Source organism: Grampus griseus, assembly GCF_964374135.1.
Source record: "Grampus griseus genome assembly, chromosome: 19".
Classification (NCBI taxonomy): Eukaryota; Metazoa; Chordata; class Mammalia; order Artiodactyla; family Delphinidae; genus Grampus; species Grampus griseus.
Window position 1 is genome coordinate 15,540,025 of NC_139013.1, and position 18,008 is coordinate 15,558,032.

The window sequence follows — 18,008 nt, forward strand, 5'->3', positions numbered from 1 at the left end:
TGAGCTGGGACCTCCTGGGTCTGAGCTGCTCCTCCTTTACCCCTGGCCCAAGCCAGGCCCTTGGGGTCATGGGGGCTGGGGAGGCACCGAGGAATGTGCCTGGCATGTGCTGACAGGGGATTTCTTGCTCCAGCTGTGCCGGAAGGAGCTTCTTGGGCAGAGGCCTGAAGCTGGAGACGCAGGAGGGTGCCTGGGGGAGGTAACAGTGTGAGGACGAGATTCGACTGAGAACTGGACCCAGCTCTGCCATTGACCGCATCCTCGCTCTCCTGGGCTCCCAGGGCCTGCGCGACTCAGCAGTGGGTCCTCCCTGAGGGGCTATGAGTGGTGAGAGGAGACCAGGGGTGGGAGTGGCACAGGAGAAGAAAGAGAAATAGACACTGACTTCGGGGAAGGAGATAGAGACTGAGAGAGAGAGAGAGAGAGAAAGAGAGGAAACTTTAGACCAGGAGAGCACGATAGAGAGAATACAGGAAGGAGATCAGAGGGGACTTAGGGCAGGAAGAGGGAGAGAGAAAGACAGTGTGGGGGAGGGGAGACTGATTCCTGGGAGGAGAGAAAAACAGAGAAGGAGAAGAAGAAAAAGAGAAACAAAGAGAAAAGTAAGAGACGGAGACATGGAAAACCCAGAGAAAGACAGAGGCAGACGCAGGAGGCGGGCAGTGGTCCCTGTGGGAGCCACAGGCAGAGGACCTGGGCTGGCTCTGAGGCTCCCCATCTGGACACCGCTGCTCCTCTTGGGGCTGCTGATGACAGGTGAGTGGGATCCTGGCCGGTGACCAGAGCCAGGTGGCCCTCATTTTCCACCCACATTCTCCAGGCAGACCCTCCGCCCTCTCCTACTGATACCTCTGTGTCCCCAGGCCTGGCCCAGGTGCCAGTCCCTGCCTCAGCCCCGCGAGGCTTCTGGGCTCTGCCTGAAAACTTGACGGTGGTGGAGGGGGCTGCCGCTGAGCTGTGGTGTGGGGTCAGCGCCCCTGGCAGCACAGTCCAATGGGCCAAAGATGGGCTGCTCCTAGGCCCTGATCCTAGGATCCCCAGTTTCCCGCGGTATCGCCTGCAAGGGGACCCTACGAAAGGTAAGAGACAAGAGCCTGAGATTCTGAGCCACCAGCAGAGGCTAACCGCGGCCCTGATCTGGGGTCCTCCCTGCAGGTGAATTCCACCTGCACATTGAAGCATGTGACCTCAGCGACGACGCAGGGTATGAGTGCCAGGTCAGCCGCTCAGAAACAGGTCCTGAGCTCGTGTCGCCCAGAGTGATCCTCTCCATCCTGGGTACGGGTGAGAGACCTCCAGGACCCATGAGTCTGGACTTCCACCCTTGCCAGCTCCAGGGTCCAGGAGTCCAAGACCCCAGTTCCCCACCACCCCCTTCCTTAGACCCAGGGTGCAGAACTCATTTCCTGAGCAATGAGACACGAAGCCCAAATCCTCATATCCTTCTGGCTTATCCCAGACCCTTTCTCACCAGTGCCCCCCAAGGTGCTTCAGCTGACCCCCGAGGCAGGGAGCACGGTCACGTGGGTAGCTGGGCAGGAGTACTTGGTCAGCTGTGTGTCTGGGGATGCAAAGCCAGCACCTGACATCACCTTCCTCCTGAGTGAGTGTGGGTGAACTGATGGGGGCAGCAGGAAGCCCCTGGAGTGGGGAGGGGATGTGTCCCTGCCCAGGGTTCTCCTGAGATGGGATGCAGGAACAAGCCTGGGGAGATGCTGAGGCCACTGTGGGACCCAGTGGATGGGAGGGGACATCCAGGAAAGGTACCAAGGAGTTCACAGGACTGCTAGGCCGGGACTCAGGGGAGAGGCCGAGGCTCCAGATAGAGGTACGGGTGTCCTTCTGGTGCAGTAACGAGAAGCTGAGGTGATGGGGGTGGGTAATACAACCCAGCAAGGAGGGGAGGGGAGAGGGCCTTCCCTGGCGGTCCAGTGGTTAGGACTCCGCACTTCCACTGCAGGGGGCACGGCTTTGATCTCTGGTTAGGGAACTAAGGTCCCTGCAAGCCAGGTGGCGTACCCAAAAAAAAAAAAAAGGAGAGGAGGGGAGAGGCCCAGGCCAGGACTCAGCCCTGAGTGAGGACTCCAGGATTCAGGGAGGCTAGAATGTGTGGAGGGAATGGATATAGTGTTTTTCCTCCGGAACCAGGAGGGAGGGGTTGTATGTCCACCCTGAGGAATTCCAGGCCATGCTCCCCAGGATCTACCTTGGGGGAAACCTGGTACCCCTTCAGCCTTCTTGTTACCCTAAGGTGGACAAACAATTTCTGACATCTCTGCTAATGTGAATGAGGGATCCCAGGAGAAACTCTTCACCACAGAGGCCACAGCCAGGTATGGAAATTGGGGTGCCCTCCCCGCAGACGGATCCCCAAATTTCTCCATGAAAACCCCATATCCTAGGGATTCAAGCATGGAAACTTGGGTCAGGTAGGAACATCCGGGACCCAATTCTTCACCCTGACACTCTAAAACTTCTTCATGGAATCCCAGTTCCAGAGGATCAAGTACAAAGGTTTTGGCCAGGTGTGGGCCTCTGCGACCCCAGTTCTCGCTGTTGACCCTGAAATCTCTTCCATGGAACTCTATCTAAATCCTAAAGGAAATCATCATAGAGACTTAGGCCAGGTGTGGGGAGCTGGCATGCCCACCTCTTCACCTTGACTGCCCAAATTTCAGATGATGACTCTGACTTTAGAACCCCAACTTCCCACCCCAGGGTGACACCCCAGAGCTCGGATAATGGGCAGTTACTGGTCTGTGAGGGGTCCAGTCCAGCTTTGGACACCCCTATCAAGGCTTCAATCACCATGAATGTTCTGTGTAAGTGGGGAACTGAGTCAACTGTTGGCACTAAGAATGGGGAGCTGGAATTGGGGGGCCCGGGGAGCACAGGGATTATGGAAGGCTCAGACTCTCAAGGGGGAAACATAGGGGTTCAGAGGCAGGTTGTGGGGCCTGGAAGGAATGCATGGGGTCCCCAGGCCCATGACTGCTGTTCCCCAGTCCCCCCAGGACCCCCTGTCATTGAGTGGCCAGGCCTGGACGAGGGGCACGCGAGGGCAGGGCAGAACTTGGAGCTGCTGTGCATGGCCCGAGGGGGGAATCCGCTAGCCACACTGCAGTGGCTGAAGGTGAGGGCAGAGGCAGGTCTGGAGATGGGGGAAGGGGCGAGGGCCAGGAGCCGGCCCTGAGCTGGCCAGGCCTGTCCCTGTCTCCAGAACGGCCAGCCAGTGTCCACAGCCTGGGGCACAGAGCACACTCAGGCAGTGGCCCGCAGTATGTTAGTGATGATCGTGCGGCCGGAAGACCATGGGGCAAGGCTCAGCTGCGAGGCCTACAACAGCGTATCTACAGGGATCCAGGAACGCGGGGTCACGCTGCAGGTCACCTGTGAGTCCTGGTGCCAGCTGCCCATCTGTCAGTCTGTGCCCCAGAGAACCATCTGTCTGTGCCCCCAGATCATGCCTGTCTGATGCCAAAAACCTCATCGTCTGTCCCCAGTCTCCTCTCTGTCCGGGCTCATCTGTGAGCCGTGCAGCCCAGCTCAGTGTCTCTCTGTCCGTCATCCCTGCAGTTCCCCCCAGTGCCATTACCATCCTGGGATCTGCATCCCAGTCTGAGAACAAGAACGTGACACTCTCCTGCATCACCAAGTCCAGTCGCCCAAGGGTCCTACTGCGATGGTGGCTGGGCTGGCGGCAGCTGCTGTCCACAGAGGAGACGGTCATGGATGTGAGGCGGGGGCCGGGCTCCTGGGTCTGAGGGAGGAGGGAGCTGAGGGCACAACTCCTGGATCTGGGAGAGGAGGGGTCTGGCAGCTTGGATGCTTTGGTGCCTGGGGAGCAAGCATGGACTGGGGCCCAGGGCCTCCTGGGTCTAACAGAGGAGAGGGTGGAGATGATTCATGTGTCCCTGCTGGGGTCTGGGGTAGACCCAAGTCACTGGTACCATGGATGGGGGTGCCCTACTCCCCCAGTCTGAAGCTTGCTCCCTGCCAGGGCCTGCATGGTGGCCACATCTCCATGTCTAACCTGACATTCCTGGCGCGACGGGAGGACAATGGTCTGACCCTCACATGTGAGGCCTTTAGTGAGGCCTTCACCAAGGAGACCTTCAAGAAGTCACTCGCCTTGAATGTGAAATGTGAGCCTCCACCGTCACCTGGGGGCGCCCCATGCCTTAGAGACCCCCACCCTCAGGCCCCAGCCGGGAGAGAAAATCCACTCTTCCTGGCTCTCCCCACAGATCCTGCCCAGAAGCTATGGATTGAGGGCCCCCCAGAGGGGCAGCGTCTCCGGGCTGGGACCCGGGTGAGGCTGGTATGTTTGGCCATTGGAGGCAATCCAGACCCTTCCCTCACCTGGTACAAGGTTGGTGCCAAGCAAGGGTTGTGGGGTGGCCGGGAATGTGGGGGAAAGATGAAGCCCCTTCCCTCCTCCTCTTGGGAAATCTTGGGAAACCTGAATTTCTTGAAAAATACTGGAGATTTTGAGTTTCGGCAGGGAATTGGAAAAGACAAACGCCATGAGAATTAAATGCGACCTTAGAAAAAGTGAGGAAATTCTGGGAAAACAGTGAGAATTCTAGAATAAAAGAAAGAATTCTGGATCCAGATTGGGAATTCTAGAGAAAAGGCAATTAATTTCATTAAAATTAAAGGAAATTCTGGTGAAATCTTGGAATTCAGGTGAAATGGCAGGAATTTTAGGGAACGACTAAGAATTCCAGAAACAAAGACAATGGTGGGCAAAGCCTAGACATTTGGGGAGAAAGACTAGTAATTCTCCAGCACATTTGAAAAATCCATTAATATTAAATTGAATTCTTGGGACTTGGGGGTAATAAAATGAAATTCCATTAAAATTTTAAAATTCTGGCAGAATTCTGGGAGACTCTTGGGAAATTAGGAATCTAGTGGAAATTCTGGGGGAGAGACTAGGCATTATAGGAACAAAATTGAATTCCATTTAATTGGATGGAGTTTTGGAGAAATACCACGAATTGGGACAATGCAAAGGATTCTAGTAAAAGATTAGGATAATAAGAGAATATTGGGGAAGGATTCAGAAATTTGCAACCAGCCAATGGAATTAAGGGAAAGATCAAAGGAAATCTTTGAGGAAGGTGGGGAGTTTAAGCAAAAGAACTACGGATAGGCAAAAGTGAAGGAATTCTGGGAAAGGTTTGGGAATTCCAAGGGAGTTTCCTGGTGTAGGGTGTCTGGTAAACATAGCTGGAATGAATTTTGAGGAGTGGGGCTGAGGGTCGGCCGAGGGCATCCAGAGAGCAGAGGTGGGGGGGCGGGGGTGGTGAGGCGTGGGACTGGAGGCGGAATCAGACAGCAAAATCTCGGGGCTCCGGGGGCCCAGTCGGCGGGAGAGATTCCGGTAGGATGTGCTCAGTTCCAGTCCCCATTCCTCTACCCTAGCTGGTGCCCACGGAAGGGGGCGCCTTTTCCTCATCACACAAAAGCTTTATCTGGGCTGGCAGCCAACCCAGTGGGGCGTCTCGCGGGGAATGGCAGGGCTACCCGCGGTCCCCCAGTCATTCTCGGCCCTCAGGACTCGCGCACAGTGACCGAGCCGCGGCCACCGCAGGAGCCACGGCGGGTGCAGCTGGGAAGTCTGGAGAAGTCCGGGAGCACCTTCTCCCGAGAACTGGTACTGATCACCGGTCCGTCGGACAACCAGGCCAAGTTCACGTGCAAAGCCGGCCAGCTCAGCGCGTCCACGCAGCTTGTGGTGCAGTGTGAGGGGGCGCACGGCCGGGCTGGGGGCGAGGGCTGGGCCGCGGCGGGGAACTGAGCCGGAGTCGTGGCTGCTGGCTTGGGGATGGGGGCCGGCTGGGGGAGGGGTGGATGCCGCAGAGCCCCGGCGCGCTCGGGGCTGGGCGGGGCCAGGGTCACTGCCGGGCGGAAGCAGGCCGGGCCCCCTCCTCACCTCTGAGCCTCGCTCCTCCCACCGGTTCTCGAAGTCCCCCCAACTAACGTGACGATCCTGGCCAACGCGTCGGCGCTGCGCCCCGGGGATGCCTTAAACTTGACGTGCGTCAGCGTTAGCAGCAACCCTCCGGTCAACTTGTCGTGGGACAAGGAGGGGGAGAGGTGAGAGTGCGAGTGGCCCCATCGCTCCCTGGTTCTGGCCACGCTCCTTGACAGTCAGAATCCCGCCCCTGCCCTACTTGCCGTTCTGTCCAGTACCCTGCGCAGTACCCAGACTCTGGCTCTGGTCCTACTCCCTGCCCGGTCCACAGGCTGGAGGGTGTGGCCGCCACGCCCCGGAGTGCTCCATTCAAAGGCTCCGCTGCCGCTAGGAGCGTCCTTCTGAGAATGTCATCCCGCGACCACGGCCACCGCGTGACCTGCCGTGCCCACAGCACCGAGCTACGGGAAACCGTGAGCGCGTTCTACCGCCTCAACGTGCTGTGTATGTACGCAGGCGTGGCATCCCTCTTGATTCCCTCCTGACCCTATACTACGTGGGTCTTCATCTTGATACTGTCTTTGACTTCCATCCTAAACTTTGAAACTTTCCTGACCTTTATCCTCACACCCGACCCTGCACCAGCTCCTATCCTGCCCAACCCCCATCCTGCCTTTTGTCCTCTATCCTTACCCCTGACCATCACCCCCATCCCGAACGCTCTTTCCATCCTTAAAGCTGACTCTGGCTTCTCCTGAACCTAACCCCCATCTCAGCTCTGAACTTAATTGCTACCTTGTCCACAACCTTAAAATCTAGTCATGATCTCGACTTGAACATTTCATGCCTGCACCTGATCTCAAATCCTCCCCGGATCCGAACCTTAACAATCTTGACTCCCAGCGGCGCCTCCTCCGCAGACCCTCCAGAGTTCCTGGGTGAGCAGGTGCTTATGGTGACCGCGGTGGAGCAGGGCGAGGCACTGCTACCCGTGTCCGTGTCTGCCAACCCCGCCCCGGAGGCCTTCAACTGGACCTTCCGCGGCTACCGCCTCAGCCCAGGTACAGGGAAGGGGAATGAAGAGGAGCGCAGGTCTCCGGGACTCCGGGACGGGAGGGTCTGGCAAGCCCCTCAACCTTTATTTCCCCCAGCTGGCGGCCCCCGGCATCGTATCCTGTCTGGTGGAGCTCTGCAGCTATGGAACGTGACCCGCGCTGACGATGGCCTCTACCAGCTGCACTGCCAGAACTCAGAGGGCACCGCTGAAGCTCTCGTGAGGCTGGACGTACACTGTGAGCCCCCTCGTCACCCTAGGCAACTAGGGAGCTTTGGGAGCCCCGCCCACCATGGAAACCACACCCACCCAGGGAATCTTGCCCACTGTGGAGTCTCCTCATTGTGGAAGCCCCACCCACCCAGGGATTTTCACCCATCCTGGAAGCCTCCCACTCTGGGAGCCCCCACTGTGATGGAGCCACGTCCACTTCGGGAAATCTGCCCACTAGAGAGACCCTATGTAGAATCTCTGCCCACCTACTCCCATCAGGAAGCCAAGCCCACTGTGGAAGCCCCACTGCCACACAATTCTGGAAGTCCACCACACCTACTCTTGTCACTACGGTCGTATAGTAGAGGGTGGGGACAACCTCGTTAACCTTGAGAACTTTACTCTAAAGGCAGACTTTATCCCACCCATGACTTTCTTGGGCACCTCTAAGACGCCTCACCCACCTGGGGCCCTCTTCCACCATGGCCTGTCTGGGCCCAAGTGCCTTCCCCAAGCTCCTCCCTTCCCTAGATGCTCCCATCATCCGAGCTCTCCAAGATCCCACTGAAGTGAATATTGGGGGCTCTGTGGACATAGTCTGCACTGTTGATGCCAATCCCATCCTTCCTGAGATGTTCAACTGGGAGAGGCTGGTGAGGATCAAACCTTTGGTAAATGGAGGGGCCTGGGGGGATGTGATTTCTTGACTGTGAGTTCCTTGGGAGGAGGGGTCACGTCTACATGACCTTCTATAACTATGTACTTGTCTGGGCATGCTCCAAGAAATAACTGTTGAATGGCAGATGGATGGGTGGATGAGTAAATAGATAACCAGGTGAGTGGGTGGGCAGGTGGGTGGATATATGGATGGATAGGTAGATGGGTGGATGAATAAGTGGATGGATGAATGACTGGATGGAAGAACAGATGGACAAATGAACAAGTGAATGACTGGATAAATGGATCAATAAATGGGCAGTTAGATGATTGAATGAGAGAAATGAGTAGATTAGACTAGAGAGTAGATGGATGGATAGATACACCATCAGTGGAAAAGATGTCTGTGGAAAGATAATGGGTAAATGGATGGATGGACGGATGGGTGAGCGCACAAGTCAATGGAGAGATGGAGAGATAGATAAATAGGTAGCTAGATGCATTGATGAAGAGATGCATGTATTTATTGGTGTGTGTGTCTATGAGGAAATAGATGGGGTGGATGGGTTGAGAGATGGAAGGGTGAATGGACAGGTAGAAGGAAGACAGATGGTTGGATGAATGAATGGGTGAATGGATGAATGGATGGAATGGGAGGTTGATGGATAGGATGGTTAAATACATGGATGGATGGATGGGTGGGTAGATGTTTCCAAGCATGAATGGTTGAATAAATGGTTGGGTGAGTGGTTGGATGGATTGATGGATGAATGGATGGATCCATGCATGAATGGTTGGATAAATGGATGGATGGGTGCATGGGTGGATGACAGCAGAAATTTTTTCTTTGCTGGAAAGGGTGATTGTGGCTGGGAGAATGAGGCTACAGAGGGGACCCAGTTTGGAGGATAATGGAGCTGGGGCCAGACTTGGGGACCATCTCCTGAGTCTTGTGCCTCCAGGGAGAAGAGGAGGAGGACCAGAGCCTGGATGACATGGAGAAGATATCAAAGGGGTCCACAGGGCGTCTTCGGATTCACCATGCCAAGTTGACCCAGGCTGGTGCTTACCAGTGCATTGTGGACAATGGGGTGGCACCTCCAGCCAGAGGGCTGGTCCGTCTTGTTGTTAGATGTGAGTAACAACCAAAACCCTAACTTCAACGCCTGCCACTAAATCCACATATCATGTCCTTCCATACACCTCATGTTGACCTCCAACCCCTCTAGTTGCCCCCCACGTGGAGCATCCCTCTCCTCTAACTAAAGTGGCTGCAGCTGGAGACAGCACTAGTTCTGCCACCCTCCACTGTCGTGCCCGAGGTGTCCCCAATATCGTCTTCACTTGGACCAAAAATGGGGTCCCTCTGGATCTCCAGGATCCCAGGTGAGCCCAGGCCTAGCCAGGTAACAGTCCAACCCTAACTTTGATCCCCCAGCCCCAATCACCCTCCCTGAGCCCCTGCCACACCTCCTCTCCAGGTACACAGAGCACACATACCACCAGAGTGGTGTCCACAGCAGTCTCCTGACCATTGCCAACGTGTCCGCAGCCCAGGACTATGCCCTCTTCACGTGCACAGCCACCAACCCCCTCGGCTCGGACCACACCGATATTCAACTCGTCAGCATCAGTATGGTGGGAGGGGGCTCTGAGGGTGTTGGGAGGGTGCTCCCCTAGGTCAATCCCCAAGTCTCTGGTTGCTCTCAGAATGGCAGTGTTCCTGAAACCTGAGAAGTGTTTAGGAACGAGGATGGAGTTTTTGCCTGCCCCGAAATCCCAATGGAGACTGGATTTTTAGGGAAACCCACACAAAGGAAAAAATGGAGGGGGGTTCTTATTGGCCCAAGTAACTGAAAAGTAGATTTTTGGGAGTTGCTGGATCTAGGTTCAGCCGTCATCAAGAACTCCCCACCTCTCAGGACCGCTTATCTCTGTGTTGGCCTTATTGTGAGATGTCTGTTAGACATCTAACAACCACTATGAGAAGCTTTACAGTAAAGTAAGGCTTCCTAACAGTGGTGTGAAAGTACTAGAATTAAGATCCATTGGTTCCACTTGGCTCCCAGCCCATGCCTGATCCAATCAGGTGGTGAGGGGAAGACAACCTGATCTGATTGTTGCTCCTGTTGGCTAGGCCTAGTCACATGTCCATCCTACAAGGAGTGGAGTCACTTCTGTCAGAAGCACGTGGCCCGAGAACGTGGGCGAGTGGTTCTCCAATGGATATTCAGGGTTCTGTAACCAGAAGAAATGAGGGGAATGGATATGAGATAGGCACAAAAATCCACTACAAGAAACATATATTATACAGTCAATCCTCCTTATTTGTGGAGCCTGTATTTGCACATTTGCCTGCTAAAATTTATTCATAACCCTCAAATCAATACTCATGCTGCTCTCTCAGACATTCAGGGGACTGTACAGAGCGGGTGAAAACTTTGAGTCACCCAATGAGTACATTCTCAGCTGCGGTGGAGCAAGACAACACTCTGCTTTCTTACAGCTCTCATAGTTTGCACCTTCGTCCTTTTTGTTAGTGATTTTGCTAAATAAAATGGCCCCCAAGCACAGCACTAAAGTGCTGTCTGGTGTTCCTAAGCTCAAGAAGTCTGTGGTGCACCATTTGGAGAAAATACTTGTGTTGGATAAGCTTCGTTCAGGTGTGAGTTATAGCACCACTGGCTGTGAGTTCAATGGTAATGAATCAACAAGATATATTAAATAAGATGTCTTTAAGCAGAAACATGCATAATACAAGATCATGTATTAATTGGTTGATGAAAATGTGACTAGAGGCTCGTGGGAATCTAAGCCTGCATTTCCCCTAGAAGCAATGGTTTGGTATTTGCTCGCTGAGGGTTCACAGTGATTTTAGAGAACATGACCACCATGAATAATGAGAATCGACTGTATATTTAAAATCATGCTTAAGGAATCTGGAAGGAATCTTTCAGAATCCCTCTGTATCCTCTGACTATGTCCCCCATCCCTTACCTCAAAGGCCGCCCTGATCCGCCATTGGGATTGAAGGTCGTGAGCGTGACCCCATACTCGGTGGGGCTGGAGTGGAAGCCTGGCTTTGATGGGGGCTTGCCACAAAGTTTCCAAGTCAGGTGGGTCCCTGTCATGGCAGGAAGGGGTGGTAGCCAATAGGACTGGGGCACCTCCCTGAATGACTGCCCTCCCTTTCATGCAGGTATGAGGCTCTGGGGACTCCAGGGTTTCTCTACGTGAATGTCCTACCACCCCAGGCCACCGCCTTCACACTGACTGGGCTGCAGCCTTCTACACGATACAGGGTCTGGTTGCTGGCCAGCAATGCCCTGGGCGACAGTGGAATAGCTGACAAAGGGTCCCAGATCTCAGTCACCACTCCAGGTGGGAAGGGACATTCTTGGGCAGGTTGCAAAATTCCTCAGAGAACTTATAGGGTGGTATAGTGAAGTCAGTACTATTATTCCCTTTTTGCAGATGGAGAAACTGAGACCCAGAGAGGTTAAACAAACTGTCAAAGTTCACACAGGTGAAAGGAACTACAGAGAAGTAGTTCAACTCAGATTTAAACTCAGGCAGATGAACTCCAAAGACTAGTTTTTGCCACTAGACTCTACTGTTGGAATGTGATTGATGACACAAGGGAAATTATAAGAGAATTTGAATTGAATTAAAATGAAAACATGAAAATTGTGGGGTGCAGCTAAAGCAGTGCTTAGCAAGAAATTTATAGCATTAAGTGCTCATATTAGATTTTTTTTAAAAAGACTTCAAATTGTCTCTCTAAGTTTCCATCTTAAGAAACTAGAAAAACAAAGACAAATTAAATCCAAATCCAAAGTAGACAGAAGGAAGGAAATAATAAAGAGCAGAAATTGATGAACTAGAAAATCAAAAGACAATAAAGAAAAATCAATGAAACCAAAAGCTGATTTGTTGAAAAGATCAGTAATGTTTATAAAGCTAATCAAGGCAAAAAAGAGAGAAGACACCACTTACCCAATATCAGGAATGAAAAGGGGGACATTACCACTGATCCTACAGACATTAAAGGACATTAGGAAGTATTACAAACAATTTTATGTCAATAAACTCAGCAACTTGATGACACGGATAAATTCTTATATGACTGAGAACATTTTGACTCTGGTAGACACTACAAGTGTAGTGGCTAATCACACAGAGCCTGGTTCAGACAAACCTGGGTTCAAGTCCCAGCTCTGCAACTTCTTAGATGTGAGACCTTAGGCAAGTCACTTAAGACTCAGTATAATCTTTGAGCCTCAGGCTCTAAAGATAAGGTGTATCTCCAGCCTCTGTATCTCAGCTTCTGAAAATAAGGTCTATCTTAGACAGTTGTGAGGATTAAATAAAATATATCTAAAACTCTTAGAACAGGCCCCTGTACAAAGTAAGTGCTATGTAGATGCTAATTTCACGAAATGCCCCCTGCTCACCTTCTGTTTACTTTGCCCCATGAAAGCTCCCTTTCTCTGTCTTTCCCTTCCTGACAGAGCAGCCTTTTTCCTCCTGGAAGTAAGGACTCTTTCCCATCCCTACAATCTTCCCTCCCCTTCCCCCCACCTCCATTCCAGTTTTCCCTTTAAGCACTAAAGCATAAAGTAGTACTATACTTACCTCCCTTGCTCTAGAACTTATACCTCTATTAAGGCATCCTGAGAACCCAGCATCTTTTTTGATTAACCCCCAAAATTGACAATTCAGGTTAAAAGAACCTTCCACACCATAAAGCACTCATCAATAATTTATTATTATTATTTTTATTATTAGCATTAGCATGGCTATTAATAGTATTGTCATTATCATCAGCAGTTTCCAGTTCTCTTTGAAATATTCCTAAGAAGTCATAAATTAGTTCCCATGAGTCTCAAAATGGGTTGCAAAGCTTAATAGGAGGCTGAGAAATACTTAAGGCTAGTCTCAGATTAATGGTGTTAATTTGCACTCTCTATATTCACCTCCCAGGTCTAGACCAACCTTCTGGAGAACCTGACTACCAGCGGCCCACAGAGCAGCCCGCAGGCAAGTCCTCAATCCCCAAACACGCTCTCTCTCCCGGAAAAAACGTTCTGGTCTCTAACCCCACCTCCTCTTCCTTGTGGCCACAGCCCTTTAAGACTTAGCTCTGCCCTGTAGGCCCTCACTCATATCCTTAGCTCTTCCTCTTACCTGGATGTGATAAATTTTCTCTCTTCCTAATTCAGTTTAATTCTGAAAAACAAAGCAAAATGAAAAACTAGCTGATTCCATGCCCTGTGCAGAGCCTGTGTCAGCTGGCTTTTGCCGCGTAACAAACTACTCCAAATATGCACACTTACAGCAACAAACATTATTTCTTGTGACTCTATGAGTGGCTGAACAGTTCTGGTCTGGGCTGTAGTCATGTAGCAGCTCTGCTGGGACTGGTTGGTCTAGAGGGGCCCCTCCTCGCACGTCTGACGATCTGGCTCTTGGTTGGGACAATGGAGGTAAGTGGGCCACATGCGTCTCCTTGCCTTGTTCCCATGGAGGTGGTCACTGGAATCCCAAGAGCAGCAGGAGAGGGCAAGTTCCAACTTACAGGCACTCTTCAAGCTTCTGATTCTGTCTCATTGGCTGAAGCAAGTGACATGGCTCAATCCAGAGTCAGTGTGGAAGGGAAAAATCTCAAGGGTACGCATATAGGGAGACCATTATGATCATTTTGCAAATAATCCCCTTTAGAGTCTGAGAAGATTGCAAGTGACAGAAATTCAGCTGTCGTTGACAATAGAAAGAATGGCTTGGCTCATGAAGTTGAAACCTCTTAGTGTGCCTGGATTCAGGTGCTCAAAATTTTCACCAAGGATCAGTTCCTCACTCTCTCAACTTTGCCTTCAACTCGGATGACTTCCTTCTCGGATTCGTCTCTTAAGAAGGCAAAGAAATCCTCCCACACCTTCAGCTTTTATTTCACTTCTTAGCAGCTAGCAGAAGAGTGTCCTAGATGTTCTTGCAAAAATCCACCTTAGGTTAAATGCCAGTCTCTGAACTGATCACCGTGGGAAGAGGGATGGGTGCTCTTATTGGCCAGGTCAGGCCACGTGTCCTCCACGGAGTCCTGGGGAGCCATCCAGACTGAGGAGAGCAGGGAGAACCACCGTCAAAGGAAAATGAGTCCTGTTAGCAGAAGTTGGGGAAATGAGTGCTAAGCAGATGTCTGCTGAGAGGGACTTAGTCCTGTCCTCAGGGATATAGCAGAGGATTCTGATATTGTCTGGGATGGAAGTTTGTGCAAAGAGGAAGTCATTCAAGATGGAGTTTGAAGGGAGAAGAGAAGTTTGCTTGAGATGAAAGGACATTTAAAGACAGACACTTGACTATTCGAAAGCTTAGAAGTGTGGGTTTGTCTCAGTGATTCTGGAAACAGCCAGCTGTTAGTTTTGTGTGGCTGGAGGGTCAGTAGTTGGTGAACAAGAGTGGGGACATGGAAAGAGGCCAGATCATAGAAGGTCTTGAATGCCCAGCTAAAGAGCTGAAGTTCCTGCTTGAGTCCATACAAGTGGCTTGGGCAAAGGTAGGACCCACTGCTAATAGCCTGATTTGAGAAAGGAGCCACCTTCTCTGGGGTGGCAAAAGGAGTGGATGTGGAAACCCCTGCCCATCTGCTTTCCTGACCTAGGAGGAGGACTTTGCTTGGTCAGGGACAGGCTTTTCCAGAGAACCCCAATTGAAGTCTAAAACCAATTGTCCCCACAGGACCCTCAAAGCTGCCCCTGCTGCCTGTGCTGTTTGCTGTTGGGGGTCTTCTGCTGCTTTCTAACGCCTCCTGTGTCGGGGGATTCCTCTGGCAGCGGAGACTGAAGCGTCTTGCTGAGGGTGAGGAGGGACCTTTCCCCTGCCGGGACGGAGGCCCAAGGGTGATGGGAGCCCTGGGTTGGCTGCATATTGAAGGTATCCCAGGACCAAGTGGGCTCGAGGACCATGTTTCTGACCCTTTTTTCCCCTACTTCCCTCAGGCATCTCAGAGAAGACAGAGGCAGGGTAAGTGGGTATATTTTTCTGTAAGGAAGCCTCTGGGGAGGAGGTTTGAGGGAGACAGCTGTCAGAGGGTCAACACCCAGCTGCCCCCATGTCTCCATCCTGGAAGGTCGGAGGAAGACCGAGTCAGGAATGAATACGAGGAGAGCCAGTGGACTGGAGACCGTGACACTCGAAGCTCCATGGTGAGTGGGGGTGGTCCTGACACTCCCCTGACAGGGAATTGACAGTGACTAAAATTCCACTGTTAGCTTCACGTTAATCATTGCCCTTTCCAGGAATGATGGAGTCAAAGGATGGAAAAGACTTTATCTGGTTTTTTTGGGGGGGGGCATTGACAGGTTAGCACAACAGATGTAGAGCCTTATTACCACTCCATGAGGGACTTCAGCCCCCAGCTTCCCCCCATGCTGGAGGAGGTGTCTTATCCCCGAGGTGAGTGGTGAACACAGTGGAACCCCCCCCTGCCAATAAGTAACCCTGACATCTGGACCTGGTGTCCTGATCATCTCTCCCTTCCAGGTGTCACAGGTCTTAAGGAGGAGAATATGGCTTTTCCTGGGCACGTGTATGATGAGCTGGAAAGACTGTACGCCCCGTCTGGGGCCTGGGGACCCCTCTATGATGAAGTACCAATGGTGAGGAGATTTGTATCAGCAGAAATATTTCTTGGCCAGTGCTAGAAACCCACCTCCTACTGCTTGTATTAATTAGGGTAAGCCAGCTGCTGTAGCAAAGAGGCCTTGGCTATAATCCAGTGGCCTAAACGAGACAGTCTATTTCTTTCTCACATAGCAGTCAGAGGTGAGTGGCCCTGCTGCATGTAATTATTCTGGAACCCAAGTTCTTTCTGTTGTTTTCCTCTGCTGTCCTCTAGTAAGTTGACCAATTTTACATGGATGAGACAGTTCCCTGGGGGTTTCAACTGATGGGAAAGGGAAAAAGAGAGCATGGGAGAGGCACAACCCTGACTCATGGTACAGGCCCAGAAACGGGCCCATAAAGGCATTATACAGGTCCATAAAAGGCCCATTATACAGGCCCATAAAAGCATTCTGCTTTTATTCCACTGGTGAGAATATGGACATGGTCACATCTAACTGCAAAAGAGTCCGAGAAATGCAGCCTATCGGCAGCTATATCCCCTACTACAATTCTGTTACTGTGGAAGGAGGAAGGTTTGGATTTGGTTGGATAATTAGCCGTCTCCACTATACTGGTTAAGCAGAGAGATATAGAGAAATAATTTTTTGGCCTACTCAATGGAAAAGTCAAGGGATAGAAATGTCTTCAGGCCCACCCAGAATTTCCTCTCTAAAGATGTCCCTAACAAATTCAGGTTTGTATCCTATTAGATTAGAAACCTTCAAATAAAGGGAATGCCTCTTTTTCGGTAGCTCCAAAGCCCCAACGCAGACGCTCATTGGTTTAGTTTTGCTCATACTCATTGCTGAACCACTGAAGTGGGGAGTAGAATATGCTAATTGGACAAGTCTGAATCAGTGCCCACCCATGGCATCAGGGAGTAGGGGCCAGCCCCGTTCAATCCACTGGGCTGAGAGTGGAAGAGGGTTGGAGAGCACAGAGGGAAATGAAGATCGTGGCTGGGCAGGCAAAAGCAGCCGACAGGGACCTTGGCCACAAACTAAGCCCCACCTACTGCCTCACAGTAAGGGAGGTGGGGCAGAACCCCTACTTTCTGTGTGGCCTTGACGAATGCTCTGGCTACAGTGGGCCAAAGATTTCCCTCTGCAACTTTGTCCAGACGGGGAACTGTTCTCCCCACAAAGGTGGAAATAAAAGTGCGCGATGCTGTCCATGGTGCTGAACCACACGAGCCCTCTGTAGCACAGATGCAGTCTGCACACTTTCCGAAAAGGGCCAGATAGCAAATATTTGGGGCTTTGCAGGATACAGTGTCTTTCTAGAAACGACTCACTCTGCCATAAAAACAGCAATAGACAATAGATAAACAAACAATTGTGGCTAAGTTCCAATAAAACTTCATTTTGGGGCACTGAAATTAATGTAATTTTCACATGTCGCAAGTATCATTCTTTTTTGATATTTTCCCAGCAATTAAAAAATGTAAAACTATTCTTAGGCAATAAAAAAATACAGTGGGCCATATTTGGCCCGTGGGCAAGTCTGCTCTAAAGTTTGCTGATCAAAAAGAACCATTTTCTCCCAAATCTAGGGACAGCACAACTCCAGTAGCGACCACCCTACATCGTCTTTTATCTCTTCTATTTTGATGAGGGAATGTCTTGGACCTTCATAAGACTGACAGAATCAAGACTCACATTCCACAATTCCCATATCTGATATCGTGGGCTAACTAAAAGTTTCACATGTCTGACATTTAAATTACTTTTTTGACAGTAAATCACAAGATATCTTGGACTTGCTTAAAAATAATCCAGTCGGGGGTGGGGTGGGGGATGAGAAGATAGAGATATAGATAAATAAAGATTGACCAAAGGTTGATATTGTTGAAACTAAGTGATGGGCTCACGGGGGTACATAATAATCACTCTCCTCTTTGTTTATGTTGGAATTTCCCCCATAATTAGAAGCTAAAACATTTTTTTCTATGAAGTAGAGCAGGAGGTTGTATCCCCCAGAGCTGCAATGATGACACACAGAGCATCTCTCTATGGTTCTAACTTCACCTTTGCTTGTCAGGGCTCCTGTGACCTCTACTGGCCTGAAGACAGGTATGAAGATACCAGAGGAATCTATGATCAGGTGGCAGGAGATTTGGACCCTATGGAACCTGATGCTCTACCCTTTGAGCTGAGGGGACAGCTGGTGTGAGAGGCTTCTCAACACCCTTTTCCTACACCTGCAAGACATAATATTCCAACTGTCCTTTTTATTCCAGCCTAGGCTGAGCTTGTTAAGTGATCTCCATTGGACACAAAGGGACTGGACTTTTTCAGAAAGGGAAGTGGAGGGGTGTGTGTAAGTGACAGAAGATGGTTCAAGCTGGTGTCAAAGTATAAACAAGCCTCCTCCTGGGGTTGGATTTAGAGTTCTCCATAGGGACACAGTGAATTGTAAAAGACATCTCAATAATGAAAAGGTAGTCTGAGGGTCTTTATGCTTTTTAAAGTAAACATTTCAGAAGTGGGAAAAGACATG

At 51.1% G+C, this 18,008-nt stretch overlaps 1 protein-coding gene across 1 annotated transcript; it reads left to right on the forward strand.

Moving 5' to 3' along the window:
* Nucleotides 1-617: 617 nt before the first annotated feature.
* On the forward strand, nucleotides 618-17,681 carry NPHS1 (NPHS1 adhesion molecule, nephrin; the record flags this gene model as incomplete). The annotated part of the gene is made up of 29 exons (XM_082677800.1): nucleotides 618-756; nucleotides 864-1,079; nucleotides 1,156-1,278; nucleotides 1,475-1,603; nucleotides 2,252-2,333; nucleotides 2,719-2,822; nucleotides 3,006-3,133; nucleotides 3,221-3,392; nucleotides 3,577-3,734; nucleotides 4,001-4,145; nucleotides 4,248-4,372; nucleotides 5,564-5,750; nucleotides 5,976-6,105; nucleotides 6,255-6,427; nucleotides 6,844-6,984; nucleotides 7,075-7,215; nucleotides 7,722-7,843; nucleotides 8,810-8,981; nucleotides 9,077-9,233; nucleotides 9,329-9,480; nucleotides 10,852-10,963; nucleotides 11,047-11,228; nucleotides 12,831-12,887; nucleotides 14,583-14,702; nucleotides 14,843-14,867; nucleotides 14,974-15,049; nucleotides 15,206-15,299; nucleotides 15,396-15,502; nucleotides 17,550-17,681. 29 exons carry the CDS (start codon nucleotides 618-620, stop codon nucleotides 17,679-17,681), a joined length of 3,801 nt encoding a protein of 1,266 aa, XP_082533926.1.
* Between the last annotated feature and the right edge of the window lie 327 nt (nucleotides 17,682-18,008).